Source organism: Marmota flaviventris, chromosome 19 (assembly GCF_047511675.1).
Source record: "Marmota flaviventris isolate mMarFla1 chromosome 19, mMarFla1.hap1, whole genome shotgun sequence".
NCBI classification, from domain to species: domain Eukaryota; kingdom Metazoa; phylum Chordata; class Mammalia; order Rodentia; family Sciuridae; genus Marmota; species Marmota flaviventris.
This window is the reverse complement of record NC_092516.1, coordinates 28553947-28566372: the sequence shown is the minus strand read 5'-3', so window position 1 is coordinate 28566372 and position 12426 is coordinate 28553947. Positions and strand designations below refer to the sequence as shown.

Genomic DNA, 12426 nt, shown 5'->3' with positions numbered 1-12426 from the left:
CAGTGGCATCGCTGCCAGTGTCTGTGCCACTGAGGGGTCTGTGGTCCTGTTGGCAGCCCTTCTCCTCGTGGTCCCCACTCCCAAGCTCTGGCCACACCTCCTCCTTCCTGGGAGCAGGGAGGTGCCCTGCGGCTGCCCAGGGCTGGTTGCCCAACCGTCCGCCTCACTCTTCCAGTTCTCCCCACACCTCTGCCCCTCACTCCCCTGGGACCCCACTCCTGACCTACTGGGCATGGTTGTTGGTCTGACCCAACCCTGGTCCCTCTCCCTCTTTGCCATGGCCCCAATCCCCATGTCACCTCCCCAGCCAGATCAAAGAAGCCACACGCCATGGGCAGGTTGGAGGCTGGTTCTTTATACAAAGGTCAAGGACACGACACAGGTCACCGCAGCTGGGTGCAGATGACTGGGGGAGATTTACTACAGAGGCCTGGGGGCTGCCCAGCACAGACACAGGGACACTGCAGGGGACAGAGCGTGTGCAGAGTAGACACAGGAAGGAAGGTGGCACTGGAGAGCCATCAGCAGCCCGACAGCTGCCCTTCCCTCCCACGTCCTCTGGGAGGAGCCCTGAGCCATGAGTGAGGAACTCCAGCTGGGCCACCAGGGCCACAAGATCCCATGATGTCACAGAGTGTCTCAGTTCTGTCTGTGTAAACTACTTCACAGAGCCGATGGGAGCACAAAGGGGGCGGAAACGGACATGTATCAAGGTACTCGACACGGCCTGGCACAGGAGGTATTCAATAAATAAGTTTTTGTCAAGAAAATCAGCTGACAGGACCTTCCTCGGAAGGCCGAGACGTGAGGTGACTTCCCTTAATGTTCTCTCAGGGCATGGTAACCCTGGAGGACTCCTTGGAGCCTGCAGCCCCTGGGGTGCCCAGGGTCCCAGAATACACTGTGCCAGGGCAGCTGACGGGGGCAGGGGGCTGGACCCCCATGGAGGTCCCCACAGAAGCCGGGTAGACGCTGGAGGAGTTAGGGTTCGGGCCAAAGTGGTTCTGCACATAACACAGGCCGGAGGTGGGCTGGTATGGGGGCAGGCTGGGCATGTGCCCAGGGACGGTTGGCCAGGAGGCCAGTTTCTGGCCGCTGGCATGCTGCATCTGGGTGACAGGGTGGTTTGGAGACAGATGAGGATGGCAGCTCTGTGTGGGGTAGGAGCCAGGCACAGGGTTCAGCCTGGAAAGGAAGAAGAGAGGGAAGGTCGTTCAGCCAGCAGTGACAAGGCCCACCAGGCCACTCCAGAGGGCAGGGCAGGGCCGCAGTCCTGCTCGGCACACACCACGCTCTGGTCATTTTCTGAGGCTACCTTTGGGGACCAAGTGAGGAAAAGGGCTGATCTCAGAGAACAGAGGCCCGAACAGCGAGCAGCAGCTTGAAAGGAGACGGAGCTTGAGGGGGGGCCTCCTCGCAGCGGCTCATCCACCAGTAGAGGGACTGACTGGCCAGGTCACAGCCCACAGCAATTCCACCCAGAGCGCAGCGCCACCGTGTGGCCTCCGAGGGAGCACAGGGCCCAGGCCCAGGCCACCTGCTGTCAATCTCCTACCTGGGCCCTCAGGAGGGAACTCAGGCGGCAGGAACCCCTCTAACAATGAGTGTGCTGAGGTCACAGACCCCGCCGCAGACCAGCTGCCTGAGTTCAGGTACAGGACACTTCATGTCCCCCTTCACATGACATTAAGAAATTAAACAATTCTTGGGGCTGGGGACGTGGCCCTGTGGTAGATGCTGGCCTAGGGTGAGGCCCTGGACTCCATCCCCGTCACCACAAAAGAAAACAAACAAACAAAACAACAATGAAAAACAGAAACAAAGTGAGAAACAAATTCCTCCAGAGCAGCCAGGGAGACAAAGCTGCCCCAAATGGCTGCCTCACCACCAAACGCACGCCGTCACGCCGCCGCCTATGACCCACTGTTGGGCTGCCTGGGACACGTTCTGTTCTGGGCGTCTGCAGCAGGCCCTGGCAATGAAGACCGGACCCCAGTCATGTGAGGAACAGAAAGGGCCACAACCTCTCCCTGTCCCGTCTGCCTGTCATACTGGAGCAGGATCAGACCTGGCACTAGGGATGCACAGTGTCATGAGCCGTCCTCCACGGGCATGAGTTGTGGTTGGTGACCAGTGTAAGCTATTACAGAAGGGAGTCCCTCCCTGGGTGGAGTTGGCACCCTAAACCCTATAAAGCCCTCTTGTGGTGAAGCCCCTGGCCCTAAACAGGGAAAAGAATAAGTTCCCTGTCCCTTGTTTCGCATGTAAAGGCGAGAAAACCACCGAAGTCTGAATTAGCCTTGTGGGCTTCCACCGAAGTCTGAATCAGTCTTATGGGCTTCCTGTCTATCTGCCCTCACAGAGAGCCTGGGACAGATTGTACCTACTGATTAGCTGGCACAGCTGAGCCTTGCATGAGCACCCTGCAAAACCAGACCTAGTTTGCTAAAAGCTGCCTGAAACCGCTTCCTGCAGTAAAGAATGTGTGTATGTGTGTGTATGCTTAACCCAGAGTATGGGAGGATATATAAAAGGGGGGGAAAAATAAAATCTCTCTCTCCTGGATGAAGAACCTTGGTGTCCTGTGTCTTTTAACCTCGCCGTCCCTCGCCGGACTCGGCTCCCTTGGCCGGACGCGGCACCCTCTCAAGAGTCTTATGGGAGGCTGGGCGCAGTGGCACACACCTGTCATCCCAGAGGTTCGGAGGCTGAGGCAGGAAGATTGCGAGTTCAAACCAGCCTCAGCAAAAGCAAGGCCCTAAGCAACTCAGTGAGACTCTGTCTCTAAATAAAATACAAAATAGGGCTGGGGGTGTGGCTAAATGGTCAGTGCCCTTGAGTTCAATCCCCAGTAAAATAAAAAGGACCTTCCTCGGAAGGGCAATTTACCACCGAGTCACATGCCCAGCTCTTTTTATTTTGAGACGGATCTTACTAAGTTGGTGAGAGTCTCACTAAATTGCCAAGGCTGCCGGTGGACTTGAGATCCTCTTCCCTCAGCCTCCCAAGTCACTGGGACTTGCTCATTCTATAAAGTCTCTCCCTGAGTCAGATGCCAGGGATTACGTGCCCAAAGCAAAAAGGCAGGTTTGTGCTTCTCTCTCTCCTGGTGTCCATCCCTTCCTGCCAGGGCCAGCACAGGCTGGGGCCACCTCCTGGAACGAACCCCAAGGAGCAGCTTCCAATTCAACTAGACCCGCATCCAGGCAGCGAGGAGGGGATGTGGGTCACCGACAGAGCATTCGGCTTCCTAGAAAGTTCCTTGTCTCAGGGGGACCACGGCAGGAGAGGTCAAGTCCTCTGCTGTGGAGTCTCAGCAGGGACAAGACCACGAAGAATCCAAGGGGCAGGGCAGTGTGAACAGGGGAAAGGGGTGGGAGGAGACCTGGGTGTGGACTGGAGACACGGGAACCCACGTGCGCTCTGTGGCCTCCTCTGTAACAACGAAGCAGCCCCAGGAGTGGGTGGCCTGCCTGGCTTCCCCAGAGAACGCACGGGCTGGCCTGGGACAGCAGCCTCACCTGCTCTTGCTGGTGGTCAAGGACAACCCTCCAGACCCCAGGCTGAGTCTGTCCTCAGAACCCCGTCGGCTGTGCGGGCTGTCCCTACCTCATCTGGGCCACACGCCATAGCTCAGTGTGACCTGTTGAGTGCAAAAACGTCACACTGGCTGGGGGCGCTCACACCTGATCTCTCTACATGTCACTCAGGACTATGGGCAAGTGTCCTCAGAAGCCACTCCCTTCTCCAGACGGTGGGGCAGCAGCCAGAGCACTCGGGTCTTTGAGCCCATTTTCTTCTATTTCCCTGGGCATCACGCGGGGGAGGCAGGCGCGCTGGTCTGCGCCCCTGGCCCCTGGGTGCGCACCCATTCCCAGGCTGATCGCATCCCTGCACTCCCCTTGGGCCACGCTGGCCTTGGAGGGGTTGCAGGAGCCAGGGGAACATGTGCTGTAACTGACCTCCGGCTCTGGGCAGCCCTTCTCTCGGCTGAAGACCCGGAGACGTACTTGAACACGGAGACCCTCCTCATGAGGCTGAAGGGGAACTTCTGGTCGAGCTTCAGCGCCACTCGCTCCGAGAGGTCGATGGAGTGGCAGTAGGTGACACCATCTTGGAGGGCAGGTTAAGAGAGCAGAGCGGAGGAGGCACAGGGAGGCGACAGGGCTGCTGGGAACGTGGCCTGGGACACAGTCCCGGCTGCTCTCAGAGTCTGGGAGTTAATGCTTCGCCCTCCCTTTGCCAGCCCGCCCCCCGTCCTGAGCTTTCTCACCAAGGCCGTCATGGTCATAAGCCAGCACCACCTGTCCTTGTGATGGCAGGAGCCATAGGGCTGTCCTAATATTCCTCAGAGGGATGACACCTTGCCCTAAACAGGGGGGCAGCCTGCTTTAATGTGTGCTTCTATGAGCCTCTTTAGCAGCATTAACTCCATACGCTGTTACCATTCCAAGTGACCCGAGAATGTCCTTGTCATCTGGTCTGTGTCAGGACCTCTGCCTACACAGCCACAAAGACTCAGCCCTTATTTATTTGTGTGTGGTGCTAGGGACTGAACCCAGGCCCGTGTGCATGCACGGCGGGCACTCTACCACCTGAGCTGTATCTCCAGCCCCTCACTCTTCAGAGGACGTTTAGAATCCTAGTCACTGGCCAACCCCCTACTTATTGGGACAACTAAAAACGCTGCTGTGAGTTTCTCCGTCCCTCCAGGAAGGACGCGTACCCAAGTGCTGATGGCAAGTGATAACCAAAGAGAGCAAAGCTGTCGTGGCTGCTGGCTTCAGAACCATCTCAAGATTCAGTTCTGCTTCTGACTCAGATGAAGCAATCTACCCGGCCTCCCATTACGCACTGCTGCCGTCTAGGACCTACACCTCGAACAACGGCTTCCACCCTCTGGAGGATGCTGCTGGCCTGGGATGTAAGAGGAGGTAAGCAACAGGAGCCAGGCCTCAGGCTTCCTGTCCAGAGGTGCTTCCCAACTGCAGCACAGACACAACGACTGCTCTGGGCCACAAAGGAGGCTACGAGTTTGGGAGGATGAAGCAGCTGGAAATGGCAGGTCAGGGTAAGGGCGAGGAGGGCTCCAGAAATCGGCACAGGAGTCCCCTGAATCTGGACTGAACATGAAGGCGCACAAGGCGAGACTCCTCAAGCCAAGCAAGGGCTGCCGCTGGGGAATGATAACGGAAGGCCTCAGGCTAACAATTCCTGGAGCTGGACAAGGCAGGGACATGCTCAAGGTCAACTGGACAGAGTACAGAGACCTCGCAGAACACCCGGGACATTCAGAGGAGACTTTCAAAAAGACAGCGCCTTAAACAAAGGCACAGCGACTCGCTGAATAAAGGATACCCTGTAATTTCCCTACAGGAGCTTATAAACTTCAGGTTTCTAGCAATTTTCATGAACAAAAACTTCATAAACTCACCACCTGTCATGAACAAAACCCAGAACAACAATGAAATCCAGCCTTCAGTATTTAGCTTCTGAAGGTCTAATTTAAAATAAAAACTGCCAGACATGTAAAGCAGCATGGGATAGGGTTCAAAGTCAGGGGAAGAATCAAGAGAAACAACCAGATTCAGAAGGGGCAGAGACAGTGCTACTGCCAGACACTGATCGGAAAAGTTATTATAGATACATGAGTATTTAAGAATACATAATAAAGAAACCCATGAAGAATCTCAATACAGAAACAAAAAACTAGATAACAGAATCAGATGAGACTTTCAAACTGAAATCCATGTGAGAAGGAAACACACAGTGGAACAGGTTTTCCACAGGTCAGACACGACAGAGTGCACTGACCCTGAAGGCACGGCATCGGAACCTAGCCTAGCTGACCCTGAGCACAGCAAGTACTTAACCATGTTTAACTGTTAGGAGAAAGAGGATGGGAAAAATTTTCAAAAAACAATAATTTTTTTTTCCAGACTTGATGAAAATTCTGTCATAGATCCAAGAAAATTCTTCTCAGATTCAAGATCAATGAGCCACAAGGAGAAAAAACACAATGATGCATCCTCCTGAGGCTACATCATGAATTAAATAGCTGGGAGGGGGCTGGGGATGTGGCTCACGTGGTAGCGCGCTCCCCTGGTATGCGTGCGGCCCGGGTTCGATCCTCAGCACCACATACAAACAAAGATGTTGTGTCCGCTGAGAACTAAAAATAAATATTAAAAAAATTCTTTCAAAAAAAAAAGCTGGGAGGGCGAAGCGCAGCAGCCATGCCTGTGATCCCAGTGACCAGGGAGGCTGAGGCAGGAGGATTACCAAGTTCAAAGCCAGTCTAGGCAACTTAATGAGACCCTGTCTCAAAATAAAAAAGGCTGAGGGACGAGGTTCAGTGGTAGAACACTCCTAGAAAATCCAAGAGAGTGTCTGGAGGTTTGAGGGAAGATGGGAAAAGGGAGGTTGGATTTTCAGTGCATGCCATGTGCGTGTGTGGGACTGTCACACTGAGGCCATTGATATGTATGATTAATACATGTTAATATTAAAAAAGGAATAGCTGAAAACTACTGATAAAGATAAAATGAAAAGATAAAGTGAAATCAGCCAGAAAGAAAAGGACTATCACACAAAGGGAACAATGAAAATGACGCACCAATTTCTTATCAGAAACAGAAAAAGCCTGCTGGGCGAAGAGGCCCACGCCTGAGATTTCAGCACTCAGGAGGCTGAGGCAGGATAATAGCAAACTCAAAGCTGGCCTGAGCAATTTAGGGAGACCCTGTCTTAAAATGAAAAATAAAAAGGCTGGGGTTTGGGGATATGGTTCAGTATGTACAACCCTGGGTTTAATCCCAGCACCACCACCAAAAAAAGGAGAAAACAAGTCAGACAATAATGCAATGACATCTTTAAAAGTAAAAGAGGAGTCTCAGGAGACCAGAAAAGGCTGGAATCCTGTATGCAGCAAATGAAAGCATTTTTAGACATCAAAAGCTGACAGAACTTGTCACCAACAGAAATGTCAAAGGAAGTTCCTTTAGGCCACAGGAAGATGATAGCAGATGGAAACTTGGATCCACATTAAAGGGGAACTAGAAACAATAAATATGTGGGTCAATGTTTGATGGCTTTTTTAATTAAAAATATAAACAATTTAACTATTTAAAGTCATAGCAATGTATTGTGAGGTTTTGAACACATGTGAAATAAAACATGACAACAAAAACACAGAGGATGAAAAGAAGGCAAGGAAAATATGTTGTATTTGTATAAGGTCTTACACTGTGTATGGAGTGGCACGATACTTCAAAGTTGTTTATGATAAAATATATACTGTATGTAACCACTAAAAAAAAATTAAACAAAGGTACAGTTAATAAGGAAAGAAGATTAAATTCTATAATTAGAAACATATGCAATTAAAGGCAAGAAGAGGGGGAAAGTATGGAACAAATGGCAAGCTGGTAGCCTTAAACTTGACCATACCAATAATTACACTAAATGTAAATGAGCTAAACATATTGTTTGAAATCAGAGATTGTCAGACTGGAGAACCAACATGCTACACATAGGAAATAGGATTTAAATATGAAGACAATTTTTTTTTCCAGCACTGTGGATTGAACCCAGGGCCTCACACATGCTAGGCAAGTTCTCCACCAAGGAGCTACATCTTTAGCCCTTTTTAAGTTGCCCAGGCTGTCCTGGAACTCATGATCCTCCTGCCTCAGCCAAGTAGCTGAGATTATAGGTTGTGATATCACGCCTAGTACACAGACATTTTAAGAAGGAAGGAAGGAAGGAAGGAAGGAAGGAAGGAAGGAAGGAAGGAAGGAAGGAAGGAAATACACTACATGAACCCTAATAGTAAAACAGCTGGAATAACTACATTGATATAAGACAACACAGACTTTAGGATAAAGAATATGACCAGAGATAAAAGGAGTCAATTTCCTCATGATAAAGGATCAATTATTAAGATGACATATAATTCTGAATGTATATTCATCCAAAGCAGAGTTTCAAAATGCACAAAACAACTGGAAGGCAAAAATGGAAAAACCCACAGTTAAGAGTTGTAGGTTTAGTACAAGAATACAGAAGATGTAAATGAAAGCAAGACCTCAACCTGAGAGACACAGACTACCATGTCTACCAGCCGCAGAACCCATGTTCTTTTCAAGAATAGTCACCAACATACCAAACGTTGGGTCAGAATCATACAAAGAATGTTCTGTACCTATATGAAATTAAGTTAGAAAATAACAAAAAGAAGTTTGGAAAAACCACTGATATTTTGAATTAAGCAACTCATTTATAAATTACCCATGGATCAAAGAAGAAATTCCAAAGAAAATTCTATTTTCAACTGAGTGGTAATGAAAACACAGTATATCAAAACTGTGGCTCAGCGGTAGAGCGCTTGTCTAGCATGTGCGAGGCCCTGGGTTCGATCCTCAGTACCACATAAAAATAAATAAAATAAAGGTATTGTGTTCAACTACTTCTAAAAAATAAATATTAAAAAAAAAAAACTTGTGTAATGTAGCTAAAGTAGTATTTGTAGGAGAGTTTACATCATTTCCATTTTTATATTAGAGGATGAGTTTAAAATCAATGAAATTAAAAAATAAGAGCTTTCACTTACCAATACTGATACATAACCTCTCTTATTAGTACACAGAATCATGAGAGATTTTATATCTTGTCTAACCCCAATTTTCTTTTCCAACCCCACTAATTTTGATGTTTATAAAAGAAACTCCACTTTGTAGTATAGATTTCTTTCACTTGATTGCCAAAATATAGAAGCTGGAAAGCTTATTCTAAGTTTTAACTATGCTTACAGTGAAAGTCTCCTTCCTTCCTTCTTTTTTTTTTTCCTGAGAAAAAGATCAAGCCAAACAAAAACAGTAACAAAAAGAAATCTGAAGCTAAGGGTGTAGCTCAGTGGTTGAGTCCTTGCTCAGCATGTGTGGGGCCTTGGGGTTTGGGTTTGATTCTCAGAAATGCAAAAATAATCACAAACCAAATGTTTCCTATCCCTTTCATGAATATCTCCAGCTTTTGGGTATCTCAGATTCTTCCAATGAACACTCTTATGATAACTGATCAAATGTAGGTTTATACCTAAGTTTACAAGGAAAAAACCCCTCAAATTTAGTATATTTTGTCAACTGGCAGGGCTAGGCTAAGCTGGCACAAGGAGATGACTGTGTGAGGAAATCCTGGGCTGGACAGAGGAAGTGACCAGCACAAGGCTCCAGGGATCTCAAAGCTGCAGCCAGAGCCTAGGCTGCCTATGTCTGAGCCCAAGACTATCTACCTGCCCCCCCAGGTTCCCCCTTGGCTGGCATCTTTCTGAATTCCCTTCTAGAAGGATACACGCCAGCCCGACCAGAAGGCCACAGACGTTGCTCAGGAAGGAGGTCTGGGGGATGAGCCAAGAGGCAGCCAGCAGGAGCCAGGGCACTAGCACCGAGGGCACCACCACACCAAACACCAGGGCCCGCCTCATCCGAGAGCGGACAGAGGTGACTCCCAGCATGGCAAAGGCCACTGGGGTGAAACCTCTGGCATCCTCCACTTCCCCCAGCTTTGATAGTGACGACACAGCTTCAAATGACAGGAAGATGATTGCGGAGAAGATGGCGAAGATCAAGGTGAAGAAGCAGTGGCGGACGGTGCCCACAGTTCTCTCAAAATTGCCAGCAAAGCGCCAGATGATGACAGCACCGCAGAGCAGGGAGACTGGGTTCTCATAGACAAAGATGTAGGTCACCAACCTGTAAACTGAAAAGGGACCGGAGTTAGAGGCCCGCAGGTGAGAAAGCCAGGTGATAAGCCATCTAAGAAAGGGAAAGTAAGCCCCAGAGAGCCACTGAAAAGCAGTGATAAGCAGTGGGGACAACAACAGAGGACCCAAGACTCAGAGTAGAGGCATGAATGTCTAAACCCTGCTCTTCCCAGACCTGGAGAAGGTCGGAAACCAACTTCCATGTGTGAAAAAAATACTTTTTTGTCATGGAGTAGTCTCTGAATTTTAAATGCTTTATAATCCTTTTTTAGATTTTAATACTGACCTACCTCACTGGGCAGTTTGAGGGTTAATTAATTGTAACAGCTTCAGGGTGATTGAGTGGGTGTCACTTAACACTCTGTGTGCCAGTCTCCTCAGCTGTAATCCTGACCTCTCCTTCCATAGTGGCTGTTCAGAGGAAGAAAAAAGGGACCATGAATTATTTTGCAGCTATAAGGATTATAAAGCTAGCATTAATAATATAGAAATCAGACATCTTCCTTGAAAGCCTTACAGGTAGAATAATGGTTTATGTGCAATAAGACAGCAAAGAATCATGCTTGTTTTTCTAAACATGGTTATCTCTAATGTATTTTACACCACTGCAGGCCCACACATAAGCTGAAGTGACAGTGACTTGGGAGTCCTAAGACCTTCAGTGGAATCTTGGTTCTATCACAACCAAGCTGTTTGAGCTAGTCAATCTCGAGGCTTTAGTTTCCTCATTGCAAAGTAACAGGTTCGACTGGAGGCCTTCAAAGGTCCCTTGTATGACTGATGATCCTATGCCATGAACCCCACAACTGGGAAGCTGTGAACTAAAAAAAAGGGGGGGGCTAGCTTTTTGCTTCTATCTGAGGAAGTGCCATGTGTATCTGGGGTGGAGGGTGCAGGGAACAGCTTCAGATTTGAGCAGGGAAGCAGGCTATGGAACCATATACCTGTCAGGCCGTCTCCAGAAGGCTTCATTATCTGAAGAGTACTTCATTATTTGTTGAGTACTTCCGAAACTGAAATTCCAAGTATAAATGTGAAAAGATTCTAGAAGCAACTATATGATTTGGGAACGATGTATCCCAAGGCTCTATTTCCAAACTATCATCCCATAAAAACAAAAAGCTAGGTTCCTATTTCAGTTTTATGACTTTTAACAGCTCTGATTCTTTGCACTAGGCTTCAATCTCATCTAAATAATGGTCAGTTTAATATGGCCTATGTCATAGAATCGCTGAGGATTAAATGAGATTAATGCATGGGAGTGTACATTGCAAAACAACAAGAGCCATACAAATTTCTTCTATTCCTTCCCAGAAAAGGAGGAAGAAGGGGAGACTAGGAATGTCTTTATGAATGGATGTTTATACTTAGTTGGTCTGAAAATTACTCTCCCCCATGGAAAAAAAAAAACACCTCTCCAAATGCAGAAGCAGCCACCCCCGCCCAAGCTCTGGGCTTTGGGAGTCAGGACTGCGATATAAACTACGCAGAAGCCATTCCAGGCCAGGCGTGCGGTGGAGCATGCCCAGCAACTCCGTAGCTTGAAGCAGGAGGAGCTCCTCAACAACTTAGCGAGGTCCTAAACAACTCAGCAAGATCCTGTCTCCTGTCTCTAAATAAAATATTAAAAAGGGCTGGGGACGTGGCTCAGTGGCAAAGCCCCCCTGGGATCAATCCCTGGTAACCCCCCCCCCCCAAAAAAAAAAAAAGACATTCCAAACCTCCAGAGGACAGGACATTGATAAGAGTGGCAACAGACAATGCTCAGGTGTCGCGATGAAGGGGAAGAGATAATTTTTCGGTGGGGCTTTGGCCCTTGGCAGACGTGGGTGTGGGTATGAAATGGGAGCGGAGAGAAAACCACCTTTGTCATCAAGGAATGAGTCTGGAGCCCCGGCCAGTCTGGCGACGACCGGGAAGAAGCAAATTCGGGTAGGAAAGGGTGATAATGAAGATAAGGCTTGGGAAGGCGTGAAACGGGGAGGCGGGAGGCGGTCCTGGAGGCCGTGCTGGAGGCCGGACCTCCAGGTGGGAGCAACAAGCCGCGCACGGAGGCAGCGACAGGCTGGCGGGGAGGTCTGGGGCTGGAGTCCCCTGAGGCGCGAAGTCTGCAGCGGGGATCGGCGCCCGGTCCGGCCCCGCCCCTGCTCACCTTGCCAGTTGCGCAGGGCCTCGGACCGCAGAGAGAGGCCCGAGGGCGCCAGGGGCGGCTGCAGCAGGAACAAGCGGGGCCCGGACACCAGCAGGGAGAGCAGCGCCGTGAAGAAGGTGGCGGATGGCACCTCGGGACACAAGCACCAACTGCGACTCCCGGGCCCCGAGGCCGCCATGGCCGCCAGACTTCCCGCGCTCCACCCGGTCACAGGTAGCCGGCCCTCGGCTTCTTCCGCCTCGCTGCGGCTGTTTCCCCTGGCAACAGCGGAAGTGCCGGTCGGAAGCCCCGCTCCCTCCAGGACAGCCCAATCTCGTGGCGCCGACCAGCCCTTCCAGGCGCGCGGGATGCCGGGAAATGTAGTTCCCACTCTGTGGCTGGGGCGACAGCCTTGGAGAACGAGTCACAGGTAGGGGGGCTGCTTTTCCAGCTCCATTATTCCTGCAAGGGCTTTGATTTCGCCCTCCCGGCTCTAGATGCCTAAGGAGCACGGTGTTTTGAGGCCCACAGAGCC

General features: G+C 49.9%; 1 protein-coding gene across 4 annotated transcripts; it reads right to left on the bottom strand.

Moving 5' to 3' along the window:
- Positions 1–335: 335 nt before the first annotated feature.
- Positions 336–12162, bottom strand: Rhbdd2 (rhomboid domain containing 2). Of its 4 annotated transcripts, XM_027952897.2 has the most exons (6): positions 11913–12004; positions 10705–10773; positions 9349–9756; positions 3963–4113; positions 1886–1972; positions 336–1185 (listed from the first exon to the last, which is right to left on the bottom strand). In XM_027952897.2, the coding sequence occupies exons 2-6, from the start codon at positions 10730–10732 to the stop codon at positions 831–833; spliced, it is 1029 nt and encodes a 342-aa protein (XP_027808698.1). In that variant the 5' UTR covers positions 10733–10773; positions 11913–12004; the 3' UTR covers positions 336–830. The 4 variants fall into 4 exon arrangements, with proteins under 4 accessions (XP_027808698.1, XP_027808695.1, XP_027808696.1 ...); XM_027952894.2 differs by lacking the exon at positions 10705–10773 and having other exon boundaries at positions 11913–12162; XM_027952895.2 differs by lacking the exon at positions 10705–10773 and having other exon boundaries at positions 1898–1972; positions 11913–12162.
- Between the last annotated feature and the right edge of the window lie 264 nt (positions 12163–12426).